This window comes from Ahaetulla prasina, chromosome 17 (genome assembly GCF_028640845.1).
Source record: "Ahaetulla prasina isolate Xishuangbanna chromosome 17, ASM2864084v1, whole genome shotgun sequence".
In the NCBI taxonomy this organism is placed as follows: Eukaryota; Metazoa; Chordata; class Lepidosauria; order Squamata; family Colubridae; genus Ahaetulla; species Ahaetulla prasina.
The window spans coordinates 6,066,937-6,083,073 of NC_080555.1; the positions used below are offsets into that span (position 1 = coordinate 6,066,937).

A 16,137-nucleotide genomic window follows, 5' to 3' on the forward strand; every position below is an offset into this window, starting at 1 on the left:
TTTATTTATTTATTTTTGAAAATTTTTATTTATTTTTAAACATAAAATAAAAAAACCCTCATCAAATCAATTCCATTGCAACGTGCTGTAAGGGTGTTAACATATCTTCCTGTGCATTCACAAAATAATCATCTCTTCCATACATATATCTTATACTCATTTTTCCTAACATATCTTTCCATTTAACCAATTACAGAATAGATCCCATATTTTGTAATATTGTTTATCTTCTTGTTCTCTAATTTCAAATGTTAATTTACTCATCTCTGCACGTTCCAACATTTTTCTAATTATTTCATCTCGCAAAGGTAACTTTTCATTTTTCCAATTTTTTTGCGAATACAATCCTAGCTGCTTTAGTAATATTCACAATCAAATATTTTATATCTCTAGTATATATCTCCGGTATAATTCCCAACAGAAAGATTTCTGGCTTAAAGTCAATATGTTTTTTAATCATTTTTTTCCAGCCACGTGTGTATTTTAGTCCAATATCTTTTAGCTTCAATGCATGTCCACCACATGTGGTAATATGAGCCTATTTTATATTTTTTGTTGTACCAATTGTAGAAAGCGTCCTCACTTATTGCATTACGGTATGGCATGCCGGCTTGACAGTCACGGATAGAAAAACACTGCAGAGGGTGGTGAGCACAGCACAAAACATTGTGGGCTGTCCGCTGACACCACTAGGCCTCGCTGCCTTAGAAGAGTGAGGAAAATCCTCAGGGAGGACTCTCACCCTGGTCACCACTCACCCTCCTGCCATCGGGAAAGGAGATATACAGTAGAAGCATAGCCAGCCGCACAAACAGGCAGCAAGAACAGTTTTTATCCGTGGGCTGTCAGACTCCTGAATGAGAAATAACATAGTAACTACATAGTACGATGGAGTGCAGGGCCGGCGCAGCGTGTAACATGTTCACACTGGTGCAATAGGACTGGGTGTTTTTTGTTAATAAGATTTATTGGGTTAGGGGTTTTCTGTCTTTGCTGTGAGTTGTATTGTGTTGAGGGCAGTAGTGGGATTCAGCCAGTTCGCGGCTATTCGGGAGAACCGGTTGTTAACTCTCTAAGCAGTTCGGAGAACCGGTGGTTGGAAGAAATCTTATTTTGTTTTTTTCCCACTTTACAGGGCTAATCCTGTAAGGAAGGCAGGAAGAAAACATTCCGGCGGTGTTTCTAGCCAAATCTTTATTGCCCTGCTTACAGAAACTGCCTCCCTGGTTTAACCCTTATTACATTGTAACAGTGCGTGAGGTTGAGTTGGCCATGCCAACACGGTCACAGGACTGGACTAGAATTTTTAAATGTTTTAAATTTTAAATCTGGTTTTAATGGGGTTTTATTATTTATATTCCTATTTTAAATATTCGGCCTTATGTAATAAGTTTTTTAAATTGGTGTTTTATTCTGTATATATATGTGTTTTACATGGCTGTAAACTGCCCTGAGTCCCTGGGGAGATAGGGCGGTATAAAAGTACGAACAAATAAAATAAATAAATAAATAAATAAATAAATAAATGACCACCGAGCCACGCCTACCCAGCTGGTTATTAGGGCAGAGAACCCGTTGGTAAATTATTTGAATCCCACCACTGGTTGAGGGTTGTGTGCGCACTGAAGGGGCTCCACCAATCTCATTGTACGTACGTTGTGCAGTGACAATAAAGGTGGGTATTATTGCCGAGCACTTGAATTTTGATCACGTGACCATGGGGATGCTAAGTGGAAAAATTAGCGTCCTAAGTCCCTTTTTTCAGTGCCGTCATCACTTTGAACGGTCACTAAGCGAACAGCTATAAGTTGAGGACTGCCTGGACGTGTATTGATGGATGTTGCCCATCCTTTTCTTTTCCTCTCTTTCTTGACCGTACCAGGAGGAGATGCCATGGTGGCAACCAAGCCGGGTCCTGTTCAGATCGTTCTGGTGCACAAAGAAGAGCATTCCTTTGAGTTGGACGAGAAGGCCTTGAGCCAAGTCCTGCTTCAAGATGCCATCCGTGACCTTGACGTGGTGGTTGTGTCCGTGGCGGGCGCTTTCCGCAAGGGGAAGTCTTTCTTGCTGGACTTCCTCCTACGTTACCTGTACACGCAGGTAAGGTCGGCCGCCCGTTGCGTGCAGGAGCAGTGCCGTATTTCGGCTGTCTTGGAAGGATGATCATTATGTACCGTATTTTTCGGAGTAAAAGAGGGTGAAAATTTGGGTGCATCTTATAGACCAAATGTAGCCCCACGAGGTCAAAAACAAGAGGGATGGAGGCGGCAATGATCTGAGGCAAACCCTGCAGCCTGGAACAGCTAATTGAGGGTATTCTGGGAGACCCGCCAATCAGCTGCTCGTGCTGATTCAAGCTGTGATAATGTGCTGCAGCTGACCTGGCTGTTCGCTATTTGCTGCAAGGATGTGTCATATAACACATGAAATAAAACATACAGTACCAGAAGCAGGTTTTCAACATAGTAGTAAAGACAAGTGAAACACAAGCAGAGGAGAGGAGTTTCAGTTTTGAGCAGCAGACTAGTTTAGAGCTCAGCACAGACTCAGAGCTGCAGAGCTAAGCCACGCCCAGGCTCCTTGCTGTCTCCTTCTTTGTTGCTCACACAGCAAATACTGTTTCAGTTTCCAAACAGCCCTCAACTCTCTCACACACTGACAGCACGCTAGCCAGATGAATACTGATGGATGCTGGTAGGCAGAGGCAGATTTTTTTTTTCTTATTTCCCTCCCTCAAAACTAAGATGCATCTTATACTCCGGAGCGTCTTATACTCTGAAAAATACGGTATCTTATCTCCCAGTTTGTTCTTGGTTAACTGCCAGTATGGCTAGCTGATGAGAGCTAAATAGCTTGAAATAGACCTATGCTAGTCTCCCTTTATTTCTTTGTCGGTAAATATAAATTCATCACCAAAGTTAACTGTCATAATTGTTTTCCCAACTATGGCAGCTTTACAATGAGTGGACCTCAATTCTGGGAGTTGAAGTCATCTTAAAACATGCAGGCTGGGGGATTCTGGGAGTTGAAGTCCAACCCTCTTAAAGCATGCTGGCTACGGAACCCTGGGAGTTGAAGTCGACATACCTTAAAGCATGCTGGCTGTGGGATTCTGGGAGTTGAAGTCCACACACCTTAAAAGTTGCCGAGGTTGGGAAACACCTAGAGAGAAAGAATAAATTGCGTTTGAATCTCGATGCCTTTGCCTATTTCCTGCAACTCGGCAAAGGGGAGCTGGTCTCCAGTTAGGAAATGCGACTTAGCAAGCCGTGGCTTGTCGACGTTCCTTTGCAATCATTTTACACCACGGTGGGGAAGTTGCATAAGCGCTTTCTGTTAATACAAAGCTTCTATTTTGCTCCCATGACTAACAGTTTAAAACTCGGGGATCAGAGACTGGGAATCCAAATCTTTTTTTTTTTCTTTCTCTTTCTGACCCTGCCTCTTGCAGCCATGCTTTCCCAGAGGGGGACCAACAAAAATCGTATTTTTATCACCCCCAGATTTCTGCCAAGTAACTTGGTCATTTGATTGAAAGCTCTAGTGCAGAGATTTTCAAACGTGGCCGCTTTAAGACTTTTAAGTCCACAAGTCTTAAAGCGGCCACGTTTGAAGACCTCTGCTCTAGTGAGTCTTCTCTCATCTCCATTCCTACCCCCACCCCCCTAATCTTATTTTCATCCTATGCAGGGGGCTGCAACCTTAAACACTCAAAGAGCCATTTGGACCAGTTTCTCGCAGAAAAGGAAACATCGGGAGCCACAAAACCTGGGTGGGCGTGGCCAACTCAACGCCACTCCCAGCCAGTCACATGATCTGCCCCAGCCATGCCTACCCGGGTTTTGTGGCTCTTGGTGTTTTTTGTGGGAAATCGGTCCCTCTCTCTCTCTCTCTCTCTCTCTCTTCCTCCCTCCCTCTCTCTCTCTCTCTCTCTTCTGTTTTTCTCTTTTTCCTCTCCCTCTCCTGTTGTCTTTCTTTCCTTCCTTCCTTCCTTCCTTCCTTCCTTCCTTCCTTCCTTCCTTCCTTCCTTCTCTCTCATTTGTTTCCCTCTTTTCCCCTCTCATTCTCTCCTTCTAGCTTTCTCTCATTTCTCTTTCTCCCTCTTTCTGTCTCCCTTCTCCCTTGTTTCTCTTTTCCTCTCTCTCATTTGTTTCCCTCTTTTCCCCTCTCATTCTCTCCTTCTAGCTTTCTCTCATTTCTCTTTCTCCCTCTTTCTGTCTCCCTTCTCTCCCTTGTTTCTCTTTTTTCCCCTCTCTCTCATATTCTCCCTCCATCATTGCCGACACCCGTCCTATGGGGTCCTGAAAAAGTTTAAACTTTTTTTTTTTTGTAAAAAAAAAAGAGAGAGATTTTTCTCTGCCTCCAAGAGAAAAATCTTATCTCAGAGAAGAGAAAAATATTCCTTTTGACCCAACAGGCTTCGGGATGCCTCAGATTCCAGCGGTAGGCTGACCTGGGACGGTGGGAGTTGTAGTCCCTTCGGTCTGAGAAAGTCCTACTTGAGAAGAACTGGCCGGAGGCACCATAATCAATCAGGGGGGATTTTTGGCCTTACGATCCTCAGAAAGGTTTCGGAGGCCTCATTCTGATGCTGCGGTGTTTAATTTTTCTACAGAAAGAAGACAGCAATGTCGACTGGCTGGGGGTGGAAAATGAGCCCTTGACGGGCTTTTCGTGGCGGGGGGGCTCCGACCCCGAGACCACCGGCATTCAGATCTGGAGCGAAGTCTTCATCGTGATGAAGCCCAACAGGAAGAAGGTGAAAGCAGGAACGGCTACGGGCGGGGGGTGGGAGGGGAAGGAATCCGCCAGCTTGCAGAAATAGATCTGAGTTTTTCAGGGAGCCTTGGTCTCCCCTGGACAAAACAGAATCACAGAATTGGAAGGGACCTTGGAGGTCTTCTAGTCCAACCCCCTGCTCAAGCAGGAGAACCTATACCATTTCAGTCAAATGGCTGTCCAGTGATGAAGCACCCACAACTTCTGGTGGCAAGCTGTTCCACTGATTAATTGTCCTCACTGTCAGGAAGTGTCTCCTTAATTTCAGGTTGCTTCTCTCCTCGATTAGTTTCCACCCATTGCTTCTTATCCTGCCCTTAGGTGCTTTGGAAAATAAGTTGACCCCTCTCTTCTTTGGGGCAGCCCCTCAAATATTGAAACGCTACTATCACGTCTTTTCTCTAGACTAGCCATTCCCAATTCCTGCAACTGTTCTTCATATGTTTTAACCTCCGGTCCCAAGCACTTGTTGCTGTTCCCCTTGCAACTTCCCTGAAGCCCAAAAGTGGCTTCAGGACTTTAGATATTAATTAAAATAAGCCACAAAAAATGGTTAGTACAGTAAATATACCACGACATCAATGATGAGAGAGAGAGAGCAGCTTTCCAAGACTAACCAAATCAAATTTGCAGATGACCCCAAGCTGGCAGGAATAGCCAATACTCTGGAAGATAGGCTCAAGATACAGAAGGATCTTGACAGACTTGAACATGGGATGCTATCTAAAAAACTGAAATTCAAGGGTGAAAAAAAAGAAGGTTCTACATTTAGGCAAGAAAAACCAAAATGCACAGGTACCGTGCAGGTACTACTCGCTCAATAGTAGTACCTGTGAGAGGGATCTTGGAGTCCTAGTGGACAACCATTTAGATATGAGCCAGCCGTGTGCAGCAGCTGCCAAAAAGGCCAACACAGTTCTGGGCTGCATCAACAGAGGGATAGAATCAAGATCCGGTGAAGGGTTAATGCCACTTTATAAGGCCTTGAGAAGGCCACACTTGGAATAGGGCATCCAGTTTTGGTTGCCGCGATGTACAAAAAGATGTTGAGACTTGAACCTTCCACTTTGAAAATTCAAGGTTTGAAAAAGTAAATTGTAAATATTCCAAGAATTTGCCTCTTGCCTTGCAGGTCGCCGTTGTGTTGATGGACACCCAAGGGGCCTTTGACAGCCAATCCACCGTCAAAGACTGCGCCACCATTTTTGCCCTCAGCACCATGACCAGCTCCGTTCAGGTGAGCTGCCATCTGTTCACCTGTTAGAAAGGCCCACTGTTTATAGCTGGCTGCGATTGGCAAGTTAGGAAAACTAGCATGGGGTCCCACGAGTGCGGGAAGTTAGCTGGAGGTCTCGATGCCCCAGGAGATTCAGATGTCATTCTGCCTGTCTGTCTTCATCCACCATCTGTTGGTCTGTCTGTCCATCTGTGTTATCTCTTTATCAGTCTATTATCTCTCTAACCATCCTCCATCTCTCCCTCCATCCATCACCTGTTGGTCTGTCTGTCTGTCTGTCTGTCTGTCTGTCTTTCTTTTTTTCTTTCTTTCTATCTATGTATCTATCTATCTATCTAATTTATATAGCCATCTCATCAAGAACAACCTTCCTTCCTTCCTTCCTTCCTTCCTTCCTTCCTTCCTTCCTTCCTTCCTTCCTTCCTCATCTCTCTCTCTCTCTCTCTCTCTCTCTCTCTCTCTCTCTCTCTCTCTCTCTGAATCAATCTAATTCTTTCCATCCATCCAACAATCTCACATACATGATTCTGGACAGCTTGCAAGATTAAAACAAAATGCCTAAAACCCCAAAAGCATAGTAACCCTACAAGCATTAAGACAACAGAGGTAGTCCTTGACTTATAACCACAATTAAGTCTGGAAATTTAATTGCTAAATTAAAGCTAAATTAAGCAAGTTGTGCCCAATTTGGTGACCTTCGTATGCTGCGAATGCTAAGCAAATAATTAATTGTGTACACCATTCCTTTCCTTTCTAGATTTACAACTTGTCCCAAAACATCCAAGAAGATGACCTCCAGCAGCTGCAGGTAGGTAGGATCTCCCCATAATATGTGTGATTCGTTCATGCAACTAGCCCTCAGTCATCATCATCATCTTTTAACGACCCCATAATCCCTTGCGGGGTGGATGCTGGACAACTGAAGGGAGCTGAGTATTTACTGGCCGGATGCCTTTCCATGTTGCCAGTGTGGTGTTTTTTTCAGCAGATATATTCTCAGTGTGCCCAGAGGGAGAAATATCTGCCTCTACCTAGTATCAAACTCAGAACCTCTTGATTGTGAGGCCAGAGCAACACCACTAGGCCACTCCATGCAACTGGCCCTCAGTGTTTCTTTCTCTTTGTGCAGCTCTTTACCGAATACGGGCGTCTGGCCATGGACGAAATCTTTCTCAAGCCATTCCAGGTATGCATTTAGTCAATCAGGAGTGGGGGTGTGGAAGGGAGTCCGCCTGGACAATCTCGGGCTCCATTTATAATTCACCCATGGAACTCACTGCCACGGGGTGGGGGGGGAGAAGAAAACTTTGAATCCAAGCAAAAGTTCTGAATCTGCAAAATCCCCATTCCCTCCCCACTCCAGGGGGAAGGATACTGCAAAATCCCCATTTCCTCCAGATCAGTTGGGACTCGAGAGGCAGAGAATAGATTGGGGGGGGGCAGCCAGAGGTGGTATATACCGGTTCTCCGAACTACTCAAAATTTCCCCTGCCGGTTCTCCAGAACTGGTCAGAACCTGCCAAAACCCACCTCTGGTGCAGTGGTCCCATCTGAGGCTTCTCCCTTAACGCAGACGCTGATGTTCCTGGTGCGAGATTGGAGTTTTCCGTACGAGTATAACTACGGCTTGGACGGAGGCATGAGTTTCCTCGATAAACGTCTGGAGGTAAAACAAAATTAAAAAATAAAAACAAACTCCAGAAATTCTGTGGTAGTGCTAGTTCGGCGTTGGGTTTTCTTGGACCTCTTCTGAATTCTCTTCTCTTTTCTGCCACAAGGTGAAGTCTCACCAGCATGAAGAGATCCAGAATGTTCGCAAACACATCCATTCCTGCTTCACCAACGTCAACTGTTTCCTCTTACCTCATCCGGGACTCAAAGTGGCCACCAGCCCGAATTTCGATGGCCGTCTGAACGGTAAGGCCTGGAATCCCAGAAGGACTTGGGTCTGGACATGAAGAAGATCCCACATTCCCAACACAACTGGGGGAAAAAAAGGTCTCCGGTGTTTTATTAAAAAGCATTTCAGAGTGTGATTAGAATAGAATTAGAATAACAGAGTTGGAAGGGACCTTGGAGGTCTTCTAGTCCAACCCCCTGCTTAGGCAGGAAACCCTACCCCACTTCAGACAAATGGTTATCCAACATCTTCTTAAAAACTTCCAGTGTTGGAGCATCCACAACTTCTGCAGGCAAGTTGTTCCATTGATTGATTGTTCTCACTGTCAGGAAATTTCTCCTTAGTTCTAAAGTTGCTTCTCTCCTTGATGAGTTTCCACCCATTGTTTCTTGTCCTGCCCTCAGGTGCTTTGGAGAATAGCTTGACTCCCTCTTCTTTGTGGCAGCCCCTGAGATATTGGAACACAGCTATCATGTCTCCCCTGGTCCTTCTTTTCATTGAACTGGACATACCCAGTTCTTGCAACCGTTCTTCATATGTTTTAGCCTCCAGTCTCTTAATCATCTTTGTGGCTCTTCTCTACACTCTTTCTAGAGTTTCAACATCTTTTTTATATCGTGGCGACCAAAACTAAATGCAATAGTCCACGTGTGGCCTTAGCTAGGCATTATAAACTGGTATTAACACTTCACGTGATCTTGATTCTATCCCTCTTTTTATGCAGCCCAGAACTGTGTTGGCTTTTTTGGCACACTGCTGGCTCATATTTAAATAGTTGTCCACTAGGACTCCGAGATCTTTCTCATAGTTACTACTATTGAGCCAAGTACCACATATACTGTACCTGTGCATTTTTTTTTCTTGCCTAAAACAGTAGAACCTTACTTTTCTCACCCTTGAATTTCATTTTGTTAGATAGCACCCTATGTTCAAGTCTGTCAAAATCCTTCTGTATCTTGAGCCTATCTTCTAGAGTGTTGGCTATTCCTGCCAGCTTGGTGTCATCTGCAAATTTGATGAGTTCCTCATCTATCCCCTCGTCCAAGTCATTGATGAAGATGTTGAAGAATATTGGACCTAAAACAGAGTCTTGGGGTTCTCTGTTTGGTTTCTTTTTTTATGTTTAATTCTCCAAACTTCATAACTTTACGACTTCAACTGACTGGCTGAGGAATTCTGGGAGTTGAAGTCCACAAGTCTTAAAAGTCTTTGGAGACCCCTGTTCTAGTCTAATGAAAAGAAGAACTAGGGGTGACACGATAGCAGTCTTCCAGTATTTGAGAGGCTGACACAAAGAAGAGGGAGCTCAACCTATTCTCCAAAGCACCTGAAGGCAGGACAAGAAGCAATGGATGGAAACAATCAAGGAGAGAAGCAAACTAGAATTAAGGAGAAACTTCCTAACAGTGAAGACAATTAACCAGCGGAACAGCTTGCCACCAGAAGTTGTGGGTGCTCCATCACTGGAGATTTTTTAGGAAGAAACTGGACAGCCGTTTATGCAGAATGAAACTGGGGTCTTGTGCTTGAGCCAGAGGTTAGACTAGAAAACCTCCAAGGTCCCTTCCAATTTACATCCAACAGATGTAAGATGTCAAGGTAGTGAAATATAATTAGTTCACCTGGTGGTTTATTCCTGTTTGGTCTACTTGACAGGACTCTCAAAAATCTGAAAGTTAAAATCTCTCGCCCTCCCCTTTAAGGCAAAGGTAAAGGTTCCCCTCGCACATAAGTGCTACTCATTCCCGACACTAGGGGGCGGTGCTCATCTCCGTTTCAAAGCCGAAGAGCCAGCGCTGTCCAAAGACATCTCCGTGGTCATGTGGCTAGCATGCCTCAATGCCAAAGGCGCACGGAACGCTCTTCCCTTCCCACCAAAGGTGGTCCCTATTCTTCTACTTGCATTTTTACCTGCTTTCGAACTGCTAGGTTGGCAGAAGCTGGGACAAGTCACGGGAGCTCACCCCGTTACGCGGCAGCACTAGGGATTCGAACTGCCAACCTTTCCATCGACAAGCTCAGTGTCTGATCCACTGAACCACCGCGTTCCCCCCCCCCTTTACACCCTGATAAACTAGGAAGGCTCTCTTTCAATCCTCTTTCCCCACCCATTATTCAGCTGAGGGCTCAGCTGTCTCTTATCTAATCGTTCCCTTGCCAGCATATTTTGCCCCGTCTCCTAAAAGTCTTTCCCCACATAGCACGACAATCATTATCTACAATAATAAACGTCTGTCTGTATTTTATAAGGCCATAAAACAATTCCCAGGGGGAAAAAGAGCTCCATTCCCATCGCGTTCTTCCTCTTTTATCGTTTTCATCCGCTTTTCCATTTTTATTTTTGCGCAGACATCGCCGATGAATTCAAGGACCAGCTGAAGCAGTTGATCCCGTTCGTCCTGGATCCCAGTCAGCTCTTAGAAAAGGAGATCAACGGCTCGAAAGTAACTTGCCGAGGCCTGTTGGAGTATTTCAAGGTATGTTTGGTCACACTCTGAACTTTGTTTGCATTTTTTTTTCTTTCAGCGAGAGGAACGTCAATAAAGAAAAAAAGAAAATTGAAAGCTGCTTAGTCTGGCGGTCTGATTTAATTAGCGGATTTATTTCAAATGTTTGTAAAATTTTTATAAGCAACTCTTGAGCTGCTTGCAATCAGATCTCCCCATGGATTTGGGGTAGGTCTGCAGAGAACAGACCAGAGAAAAAGCCCAAGGATTTGGTAGAATTTTAAGAAGCAGGCATTTTGGACGTCACGTGTTTTTAAGATTTGAACAGAATTAGGTCTCTGGTTCCTAAATGGGTCATCTCAAAACTGGGAGAAGGAGGGCTAAGGGCAGAATCCCTGGAAGGTCACTATTCAGAAGTGGACATTGCACCATTTCTGTGGCTGTTTACAAAAGAAAAAAATATAATCTTTTTTGATCCTGCAGAATTCAAAAAAATCTTTTCGTCCTGCAAAGCAAATTCCTGAGTGAGGCACCAGTAGGAATGGAACTGTTCAGATTTCCTTCCTTCCTTCCTTCCTTCCTTCCTTCCTTCCTGAACTTTCTTGCAATGGACATACTACTTAGAAATTTCCTTCCTTTTTTCCTTCCTTCCTTCCTTCCTTCCTTCCTTCCTTCCTTCCTTCCTTCCTTCCTTCCTTCCTTCCTTCCTTCCTTCTTCCTTCCTTCCTTCCTTCCTTCTTGAACTTTCTTGCAATTGACATACTACTTAGAAATTTCCTTCTTTCCTTCCTTCTCTTCCTCCCTCCCTTAGCAGAAACAGGGTGGGGGAGGGTGGCCCCAGCCTGGGGAGGTTCTGTAGCCCCCCCCCCCTTAGCTACAGAACCTCCCTTGAGCGGCGATTTGGGGGTCACGTTCCCCCCATTTTGGCCCAACCTGCTTCACAAGTTTGTTGTTAAGGAACTGGGGAAAGGAGGACGGGACAGCGGGCAAGCCATTGTCAGCTCCCACACCAGAGAGTCAAACTATCAACCTAATCAATAAAGTCAGTCCGCCAATAACCGAAATATTCTTCAAGTCCCGATGAAAGATCAGGACAGATCGTGCTCAAGGCGGGTGGCGTCTGGTACTCCTGCTGCTCCGTTCTGTTGCAAATCTGATTTATTGATCTCATCGGCGGCTAAGGCAGCTAGTCCTCGACTTAACAACGGTTCATTTAGTGACCCTCCCAAGTTACAACAGCACTGAAGAAAAAAAAAGTGACTTAGGGCCATTTTTTCCCACACTTAGCGACCGTTGCACCACCCCACCCAACCCCACCCCCATGGTCACGTGATCAAAATTGGGACACTTGGCAATATGACGGTTGCAATGTCCGTGTGTGTGTGTGTGTGTGTGTGTGTGTGTGTGTGTGTGTTTGAGACGTGATCCCCTTTTGTGACTTTCTGACAAGGGAAGCCAGATTCCCTTAACCAACCGGGTTACTAAATCACCAGTGCAATGATTCACTTAGTGGCAAGAGAAGTCGTAAAAAGGGGCTAAAACTCATTTAGCAAAACGTCTCACACGGGAAGAGAAATCTGGGGCTCCACTACGGTTGTACGTTGAGGAGTAACTGTACTTTAGCCCATCTTTAAGCATGGAGGGCGTTTTCTTTCTCACTGGATTTAGGATGCACAAATATTTTTAGGTTGGAATGAAAAACCATGTAAATGAATGACTTTACAGTTGTGTAATAATTGTTTGTTAATGCCCTTCATCTTAGGCTTATATCAAGATTTACCAGGGGGAAGACCTGCCACACCCCAAGTCCATGTTGCTGGTGAGTTTCGCCTGGAGAGGGAAGAATTAAAATCACCTGACTTCTTGCTACAATTCAGGGTGGTGGTTACCGGTAGCCCTCGACTTATGACAGTTCGTTTAGTGACAGTTTGAAGTTACAACAGCTCTGAAAAAAGCGGCTTACGGTCGTTTTTCACACTTACGGCCTTTGTAGCCTCCCCATGGTCACGTGATCGAAATTCAGAACGCTTGGTAACTGACTCATATTTATGACGGTCGCAGTATCCCTGGGGTTGTGTTGATCCCCTTTAGCAACCTCCTAACAAGCAAAGTCAATTCCCTCTTGACAGCCCACATGTTCCTAACTTAACCAAAGTGAGTCGCTTAATAACGGTGGCAAGAAGGGTCATTAACTGGGGCGAATCACTTCAGAAGTGTTTCACGTAGCAACAGAAATTTTGGACTCCATTGGGGTCGTAAGTCGAGGACTGCCTGTATTGCCTCTACAAAGCTTGCAGAGCTGGCTCCAGTCGCAATCTATCTATATGAAAAAGGACGTATGTATGTAAGTTCCAGCATAGCTCTGGAATGCCTCGAGCAATTTCAACCAAACTTGGCACACAGATGACTTACTCTCTGGAAACAAATACTGTGGGGGTAAGACCCCCTTGGTGTGTGTGTTTTTGCGTGTGTGTGAGAGTGAGTGCGGTGTTCTAGAGTGGCAATTGTTTGTGATGTCATGGGAGGAAGAAAGGAGAGCCTGGGCCGTTAAGGACAGCGAGTGCGGTGTCCTAGAGTGGCAATTGTTTATGATGTCGGTTCCTTCGCAGCTTTCTCTGGAAAGCCAGCCGTGACGTTTGCCCTCCAGTGGAGCAATGGGGAAGCGCCTGATGGATTTGGGGCAAAGTGCCAGGATCGTAGACAGGGCGGGAAAGAGGAGCGCATGGGAGTGGGAAGGGATAATGGGCATGGGAGTAGGGGGAAGAAAGGCCCCTCTCAATGGCTCCATGTCAGATAAAGGCTTCGACATCAATAAATATCTTTTTTTTAGAGTTTTCCTAACTCTTAGCAGAGGGTGTGGGAAAACTCAGCTGGTTTGCTTCTGAAGTTGTTTCTCCTCCTTTGCAGGCCACCGCTGAAGCCAACAATCTGGCGGCTGTCGCTTCAGCCAAAGATCTGTATTACAGCAGCATGGAAAAGGTGAGGGGGTGGGGAGTGGGGTGGGGTGGCATTTACCCACGGTTTGCCACCTGTAGGGGCTGCCCAGGAGTCGTTCTTGACACCTGCTGACTATGTACAGAAGTTGTTGACGGTTTGTTTGTTTTTGCCAAGAAATGTTTTCACATTGTTTCCATGTTTCCAGGCCCCCAAAAAAACTCTTGGCCCAAAGTCACGTAGATGGTTTTTATGCCTAAGGCGGGACTAGAACTCACTGTCTCCTGGTGACCTGGACCAAGGTCATCCCTCTGGCTTTCATGCCTGGAACGGAATTAGAATTCAGTCTCCTGGTGATTGGCCCAATGTCACCCAGCTACCTTTCATGCCTAAGGCAGGATTAGAACTCACAATCTTGCAACGATTGGCCCAAACCCACCCCACTGGAACTAGAACTCACTGTTTCCTGGGGATTGGCCAAAGTCATGCAACTGGTTTTCATGCCTGAGGCAGGACTAGAGTTCAGCATCTCCTGGTAATTGGGCCAAAGTTACCCAGCCGGCTTTCATGCCTAAGGCAGACCTAGAACTCACCATCTCCTGGTGACTGGCCAGCGTCATCTCTCTGGCTTTCATGCCTAGAACGGAACTAGAATTCAGTCTCCTGATGATTGGCCCAAAGTTATCCCGCCGACTTTCATGCCTAATGGAGGACTAGAACTCACAATCTCCCGGTTTCTAGCCTGGTGCTTTGAACCACCCCCCAAACCCGGCTCTCCCAGCCTGCTTTAACGTGCCCGATAGCTTAACCTGCCTGGGTTCTCTCTTCCCTCCAGATCTGTGGTGGAGACAAACCTTATGTGGCCCCCGAGTTGCTGGAGGTAAAGCACCAGGAGCAGAGTGCGCGGGCTTTGGAGCACTTCCGTCGCATCAAAAAGATGGGAGGCCGAGAGTTCAGCCAACGTTACGAGGACGAGTTGATGCAGGAGCTGAGCAACCTCTTTGAAGACTTGGCCAAGCATAACCACAGCAAGAATATCTTCAACACTTTCCGGACGCCCGCCATCCTCTTCGCCATCATCGTGGTGCTCTACGTGACCTCGGGGATCACCGAGTACATTGGACTGAGCGTGGTTGCCCAGTTTTGCAACTTAATCGTGGGTCTGTTGCTTCTTTCCCTGCTAGCCTGGGGCTACATCCGATACTCGGGCGAATACCGCGAACTGGGCATAGTGATTGACAACATAGCGGCGTTCGTGCTGCAGAAGATACAGGCTGTGGGGTATGTATTTGGCTTAGTCACACGAGCGGGGGGACCATTTGTCAGTAGTTTGATCCTGACCAGCTCCAGGTTGGCTCAGCCTTCCGTCCTCCCGAGGTGGGTAAAATGAGGACCCAGATTGTTGGGGGAAAGAGGCGGACTCTGTAACCCGCTTAGAGAGGGCTGTAAAGCACTATGAAGCGGTATATAAGTCTAAGGGCTGTTGCTATTGCCCTCCCTCCCTCCCTCCCTAACCTGAACATCTTCCCACTTGTGTGCTTAACTTCTCCAGGTCTCCTGTCCATGTGGCCCCCTCCAGAGACCAGCCCCCGGCCCCACCTCCGTCCAGGAAGTCTCAGTGATCAAGGTGACACAACGAGGTGCGACTCCCAAAATGTCATCCCTGACGCTAGAATCACCGGAATCTGGCTTTCCGATCCAGGAATCGCTTTCGCAGAGCTTCTTCATAGACAGCCAATTTGAGCTTCTGAGTTGGGGCGGGGGGGAATCTGTGCTCCTTTCTTCCCGATTACCTTCCTTTGACGGACCCCTCCCCTGGTTTTTCATTCCCCGCCCCTTTCTCCCTTGAAGAAAGAAATCTTCTGCACTTTAAACGGGGAAACGAAACAGCCGCTCGAAAACCATTTCCCTACCAGTTAGTGCCTTCCGTGACGAAAAAGGAAAAACCAACCCGACCATTATTGTTTCAGCTGCCGGCTTTTGTTTTCGAGGTTTGTCGGTTGTACCAAGAAGAAGATGCGAACTCCCCTTCTTCCTCCCCCCCCACAAAAAATCTCTCCCCCCTCCCCAGGCATCAACCCCGGAGTGCCTAAATTACCCAGCCTTTCTTTTGGTGAGAGTTTGGCCAAACTTCAAAAGGATCTGCTGAGGGCCAGCCAGGCCTAGCCAAATAATTAAATAAAGTTAGGAAAGCTATTTTATTTTTAGTGCCTTCTCAAAACTGGACGGTGCCTGCTTCCGACCCAGAGAATCGCGCCCAGCTAGCAGCGCCACTGCCTTAGAAAAGCCGTCTCAGGAAGTTCGAATCTGAGAGAAACGGAAGTGTTGGTGCGTTCAACGGCCCCCTGCATCGCCGCCCGTGTCTTCGTATTTCTCTTTCCGGTACAACATGGCATCTGCTTCGTCTTGGTTCTTGTCATTCGCCTTGTTGAAACGCAAGGGATCTTCTTAGCGGTCCTGCTTGGATCTCTTTGGGATCTCCGTCTAGATCGGCGGTGAGCCGTGGGGAACACTGGGAGTTTTTCGAGGTGTATTCAAGACATCGTTCCTTGAATGTGATGTACCTGTGTGTGCATCGATCTACACCACTCGGCAGTCCTAGACTCACTCGGTTGAGACACAACCAGTGACGTTGCCCTTATTGGCTGTTCTTTCTGTATTTTACTGGTATGGAGAATCCCCCTCCCCCCCTTTTTTTCGTTTTTTTCCCAAGCTTGGGAGGGTGAATGGTCTCTATACATGTGTTTGAAGGTCCACGCTGTTTAAATTCCGATTTTTTTGTCCTTCCTTTCTTTGTTGCCCACCAAATCAATTTTGGGATGATTAATAAAAACTCCGTA

At 46.1% G+C, this 16,137-nt stretch overlaps 1 protein-coding gene across 1 annotated transcript in view; it reads left to right on the forward strand.

The window, feature by feature from the left end:
- Positions 1–15,341, forward strand: part of ATL3 (atlastin GTPase 3) — a 28,073-nt gene extending 12,732 nt beyond the window's left edge. The window contains exons 2-13 of the mRNA XM_058160287.1: positions 1,883–2,100; positions 4,616–4,759; positions 5,912–6,016; positions 6,774–6,824; positions 7,146–7,202; positions 7,590–7,682; positions 7,795–7,933; positions 10,266–10,393; positions 12,126–12,182; positions 13,271–13,342; positions 14,133–14,578; positions 14,850–15,341. Coding sequence (XP_058016270.1) covers positions 1,894–2,100; positions 4,616–4,759; positions 5,912–6,016; positions 6,774–6,824; positions 7,146–7,202; positions 7,590–7,682; positions 7,795–7,933; positions 10,266–10,393; positions 12,126–12,182; positions 13,271–13,342; positions 14,133–14,578; positions 14,850–14,919 — 1,569 coding nt within the window. The 5' untranslated portion in view covers positions 1,883–1,893 and the 3' untranslated portion in view covers positions 14,920–15,341. The remainder of the gene's footprint in view (positions 1–1,882; positions 2,101–4,615; positions 4,760–5,911; positions 6,017–6,773; positions 6,825–7,145; positions 7,203–7,589; positions 7,683–7,794; positions 7,934–10,265; positions 10,394–12,125; positions 12,183–13,270; positions 13,343–14,132; positions 14,579–14,849) is intronic.
- Positions 15,342–16,137: the final 796 nt, after the last annotated feature.